The sequence below is a fragment of the Hipposideros armiger genome, unplaced genomic scaffold (genome assembly GCF_001890085.2).
Source record: "Hipposideros armiger isolate ML-2016 unplaced genomic scaffold, ASM189008v1 scaffold_501, whole genome shotgun sequence".
NCBI classification, from domain to species: Eukaryota; Metazoa; Chordata; class Mammalia; order Chiroptera; family Hipposideridae; genus Hipposideros; species Hipposideros armiger.
The window spans coordinates 1,092,903-1,098,803 of NW_017731851.1; the positions used below are offsets into that span (position 1 = coordinate 1,092,903).

Consider the following 5,901-nt stretch of genomic DNA (forward strand, 5'->3'; position numbering starts at 1 on the left):
TAAATCAGAAACATATTAACTCACATTTACAAGATTAAAACAAAATAAACAGTAAGGTCTTTCTCACAATTCTTGAGCATATTACAATGTCTGGCCCATATAAGAGGTTCAGTAAGTGTTTATTGGTCATACATAAATAAATAGTCATATCAGAGAAAAGAGACTGATAGTAGACATTAATCAATGTCTACCTCGCAGCTATTGAGTTATAAACTTGCAGTATGCCCAGGGAAACAAGTATGTCCAGCACATGACTTCTTCCATGCTTTAAAAAGCAGTCTATGTAATTCGTTATGTGCCTTTGGCTAAGTTGGATCCTAAAAGAGTGTTTTACAGGTGTTCTGTGTATTAACACTTATGATAATAGCCATATACTGACATTTAATGAAACATATTCCTTACTGTTTCACCAGAAACCGACATCTTAAAAATTATTTCTGGTGACTATATTGTTGGGGTGATATTCTGCCAAAGCAACCTACCAACCCAAACTCTTTGGTAGTCATTCCTTTACTAGACCAAATATAAACTGGAACAAAATACACTGTGAGGAAACCGTGGTGGGAATTAAGCAGAGAATCCTAGTATCTTGTCTAGTTGAAGAGGTGACCACGCAGTTCAGATTTTCTGTTTTATGCTTAAGCCTACTGATTCAGACTGCCATCTCAGCATATCAGCCATAAGAAGTTTTAGGCTAATTGCCTATTTGACTTCCCTATTAAAACTGAGGAAATTAACTTCCCACACTTACTTCACTTTCCTTTTGTACTACATGATTTCTTCATACACATTTTACTCACCCTGACCAAATCAGGGCTGATTTGGGAACTCCATTCATTCAAGGTCTTTTGGATACAATCTCGAAGCTGCAAAAGGAATGTATTTTGAAACTGTTAATCAAACTCTGAATTTTTTTTCTGCATGTCTATGGTAAGAATGTTTTAGTTTGATAAGTAGGAAAAATGTCAATAGGAAATATACAAAGCAAACGTAAATTCCACAAGGTTTTTGTTTTCTTCAACAAAAATTAATTTAGATCTGTTCTTATCCGACTGTTAATTCTCAAATGTTGATAACCTAAAGCAGTAATCTAATTACTTTAAAAGTGTTTCTAAACCAATCAAAATTTAAGTAAACTTGAGACATAAAAGCATTCATAAAGAAACAAAAAAAATTCAAGAATAAAGTTTATAAATAGAGGAACATGGGTTCGTGCCCAAGCAGCCTGACTGGAGTATTAACCCCTATGCTATATTCTTCAAAGACAAACACATAATTCTCTAAATGAGGCCAGAGGAACTCCTGTATCAGATTCACCTATGGTGTTTATTAAAATTTAAATTCCTGAGCCCCATCCTAGGCCTGCTTAATCACTCTACAAGGGCAGAACTTCTATTTTAACAAGCAGCCCAAGTAATCGATATGTAACCTAAAGTCTGAGAATCACCACAGTCATATCCTACAGAAGTTAACTTGCATAATGTCAGTCCATGTCATTTGCTAACACTAGATACACCTCCAACCTGTCTTCAACCTGTTTTCTTATATAAACCAAAAAAATTTTTACACTATCGCGTATATTGCAACTAACATTAAGTACATCGTAAATTCATTAAAGTGTTTATTCATCTTTTATCTCTTATATCAGTATATTTCAAACTTATTTGATAGTGGTCCAAAGTAAGACATATATTCACAGAGTGAGTGAGAACCTACATACATATAACAAAACAAAAAATTTATAAAATGATATTTATGTTCACTATATGCTAGGCACTCTGATGGCTTCAATTCTATTAATTAGAAAAAACATATTGTTCCATGACTTACTAAACTGATTTATGACTACTAATGGGAAAACTAGCAGTTTGAAATCACTGCCTTATAAATATCCAAGGGCAGGTAGTGCTTTGCATTCTGTGGACAATCAATGAAAAAAAAATAAATGAGTAACTAGAAGCAAGCTCCTAAGTTGCAAAAGCACTTTCCTAATGTCAACAACAGAGACTAAAATTCTGAACTCACTATCTGATCTATGATTGCTTATGATAAAAACTGATATAAGTACTTTACTATAGATAATTACAAGGGACAGCTGGTTTATCAATTTAAGAGCTCTGAGTCACCTAAGTTAAGCTTTATAATCCACACAATAATTTATGTTATTTACAATAACCCACATGAATTCAATATACAAGGTCTACATCTTTATGAAAAATACATTTATAATCAAATCTAAGTCAGTAGATAAAAATTAGTTGGAAATCATTCCAGACAGAATTACAAGTCAATATTCTTTTAAAAATTAGTAAAAGTTGAGGCAGCAGAAACAATGGAAGTTAACAATTCTATTAGGAGTGCTTTCACTCTAATCCTGGGAGAATTCGAAGAAATTTTCTTCTGGAAGGATGGCTCATTTATAGTTAAGGCTTTCCTTGTGAATTCCTCAATTCAGGAAGATAAATATACTTTCAGAGTATTTACCCCTTTCTTGAAACAATTTCTTTAATTAATCTTGGATTCTGCAAAATGTCAGAAAATATCATAGAACAGTCCAATGCTACAATAATGAGAAATTCATTGACTATATCACAAACCTAGTGATTTTTCATCTTTTATATATTATCTGTATCGACTAAACATTAACCTTGAACTTTTTTGTGTTATGAGCCCGTACTCTAACCACCTGAGCCAACTGGCCACCCCCTATACCTTGAACTTTTTTGTTCTCTACTCTCTTCATTCTTATCACACACAGTCACTGAAGATAAGTATCATCATAATGCAGTGTATTATTAAATCTGGGGTTAAGTTTTAAAAATACCACATGATTCAACTGGTCAAATACCCTCACAACAAATAACTGGGTAAAACAATCCTATAATGGCACATTAAAAGAAACAGATTTTATGTCATAAAATTCTAGTGACACAAAAGATCTGGGCAGAGATCATAGAATAAAAACAAACAACGAGGGCCGGCCAAGTGGCGCATTGGTTAAGAGCTGGCTTGGGACGCCAGAGGGCCCNACATTATTGTACACAATTAAGAAATTAAATTTTAACAAGTAGCAATTCAAAATAAAAGCTCGTAATCAAATTATATAAATGAAAATCTGTCTTACCTTTTGGATCATTATGAGTCAATAGCTGTATGTCAAATTGTTTAGCAAATGCAGTCAAATCGGGTGGCATCACACAGCAGGAGGCAAGATTCACTTGGTTACTATTTGGTTTTACCTATAAGTAAAAAAAACCCCAACAAACCCCAAATCATGACATTGCCACTAAATTAAACACTACAAAAAGGAAAAAGCTATAAAATGACTCAATTTTAGAAAATTTGAAATATCACATTCTACAATGTTTAAAGTTTATAAAATACTTTTACATGACTATATTTATTAATGTATTCTTTTCTAACTCATGTTAGCAGTAACAGGGACAGGAAAAATAGCTCTAGGAGGGGGAAAAGCCAATATAGTACTACACTATTAAAAAGTCTCTTGCTGGAACCTGCAATCTAAATAATACATCTGCCTCAGAAACAAACTTGATTGTGAGTGATGGTTCTGGCTACATAGGGAATATCTCTTAAAGGCAGAGGATCAAATACAAATGATAATCACATTTAATGTTAAAGTATAAAATATGGTTATTAATAGCTCCTCTGGCTAATTATATGTACATCTGTATCACCCAAGTCTCTTCAGCAGGATCTTAGCCACATTCTGGCTACCACAAAGTCAAAGGAAGAAAGGACAACATTTTCTATATTTAGGGTCTTCCTGTCCATAAGAAATTGAAAGCTCTGAAAAAAACAAGGCTGGAAAATAAATAAAAATACAGAGTGTAAGGGCAAAATACTACTAAGCAACTTCCCTAATAATTTGTAGATTATTAGGCCAGACAGTGGGCGGTAATTTATGACATTTACTCCATATCAAGTTATATGAACTAAGTCTTATATATCTTTAAGTAACAGTTGGCAAAATATTTGTTATATATGATATTCCCTTACTTAGAAAACTGCAACCATGGCCTAATAATACCTAAAGAAAAATGTAATATTTTTTATCACAAAAGTTAAACTGAAGGAAATAGCCTTAATTCACTTGGCTATGAATCTTTTAATACACATTTCCAGTGTTTTTGTCACTCATTCTAAATTAGATTAATATTAAGTTCAATTAGACATATATTTGAGAAAAAAAATCCAAGGCTGTATATAAAGCCTGCCTCAAAACTCTCACATTTGGAGGTCACCCCACAGTCAGTGTCCACTACGTGCATGGTGCTCAACAGTACACAGCAAAGACTGTAAAGACAGGCCCCTCCCAGAGTGCCCGTGATCTAGCTGCCCTTTACCTGGGCCCACTGATACAGCTGTTCCAATTGTGTTTTGTCTAGATCAGAGGTACCTATAGCAACAATCTTTTTACTCTGAACTAAGTTTTCTAATTCCTCCCAGTAAGGCTGCAAGTGCTCCAAGGAAAGACTAACTCCATCTTCAATAGGAGGTGAAGCAATGATCACAGAATCCAGTTGTGCAACTCCAAGGACTGAACAGGCTGATGTGAAGGAAAACACAAAGAGGATGAATGTTTGTTACATAATAAAAACAAGTATTTCTAACGTCCTTCAAGCATCCCACTGAATTCTGTCCATAATGTTCACTAGTTTTCTATATAACAGATTATTTCAGTCAGCTTTGTAATCTACCTGCCATTTAGAATATTTCCATCTGTTAAGAAAGTATACGTGCTCATTCATCTACTTAGTCTGTGTGGGTTTCTTTGACCCGCCTCTGGGGAACTGACAGCTACTATAGATAGATAGGCTCTTTCTTGGGGAATAGGCCTCTTTTTGTAGGCCCCAAGATTTTCGGGTAGCTTCCTTATCTTTGTAACATTTTCTTCTCTAGTTCTCTAGTATTTCATATGGATGATCACAAGAATGCTGACCTAATATTCTGTAATTGGTAGTCATAGCAAAGAATAAGCTTGAGACTCTGAAAAACTGAATTTATGGTCTATATTTCTATATTATGGTCTATATTTCTATAAGTTTATAATCTATATTTACAGAGGTAGAAAATTTCTATAAAAATAATTTGAGTTTATTTTTAATGATTATTGTTCACTCTACATTTACATTAAAGAGCTAATTCATAATTTAACTGTTTAACATACATAAACACTGGAAGAACGTTTTAAAAGAAAAAAATACTGACTAACTGTAATACCACAATAACCTAAACCAAGTACTGAAAATAGACAAAAATGCTTTGCTTCTTTGTTGCTGTTTTTGGTATTTCATCTATAATAAGATTAAGGATATGATTAAGAAGAATTTCTATCTCCATATATATATAGTTAACATTTAATTATGCTACATCTTTTACATTCCTTTTATATATCAAAATATAGCCCTACATAAGTTGATATGATTCTACAGAGGCTGTAAGAAATTCAGCTAGAACTTTAAAGGTAAAATAGGTACGAGCTCATTTTCTTTTTTATGTGGACCTAAACACAAGATATAATTAATACACCTACACTAATTTAAAGTCCACAATGAAGATAAAAAGTTAAATTTTTGCTTACCCATGTCAATTGCATTTCTAGTTGATGATGAAGAGTTTGATCCTACAATGAACAGTTTTGCTGGGTAATAAAGAAAACAGAACTGATTACATTTGGGTAACATTCTACCATACAGTGTTAACACTGTTAACAATACTAAGATGACGGACAACCCTGAATGAATTATTTCTTCTTTCCTACTCACATAATTTTACAGTTTCCATTTTAAGACATAAAAGAATATTTCCATTGTAATTAAATTATATGCTAACTGCCAATAAATATGTTTGTCAAAACAAAAAAGCAAACACTAATTT

At 32.9% G+C, this 5,901-nt stretch overlaps 1 protein-coding gene across 1 annotated transcript in view; it reads right to left on the bottom strand.

Annotated features, from left to right (window-relative positions):
- The window catches only part of GCLM (glutamate-cysteine ligase modifier subunit), a 27,323-nt gene that overhangs the window by 12,088 nt on the left and 9,334 nt on the right, over positions 1–5,901 (bottom strand). Inside the window, exons 3-5 of the mRNA XM_019667572.1 lie at positions 5,606–5,665; positions 4,368–4,570; positions 3,125–3,239 (exon numbers count right to left, since the gene is read on the bottom strand). Of these exons, the coding sequence (XP_019523117.1) occupies positions 3,125–3,239; positions 4,368–4,570; positions 5,606–5,665 (378 nt within the window). The remainder of the gene's footprint in view (positions 1–3,124; positions 3,240–4,367; positions 4,571–5,605; positions 5,666–5,901) is intronic.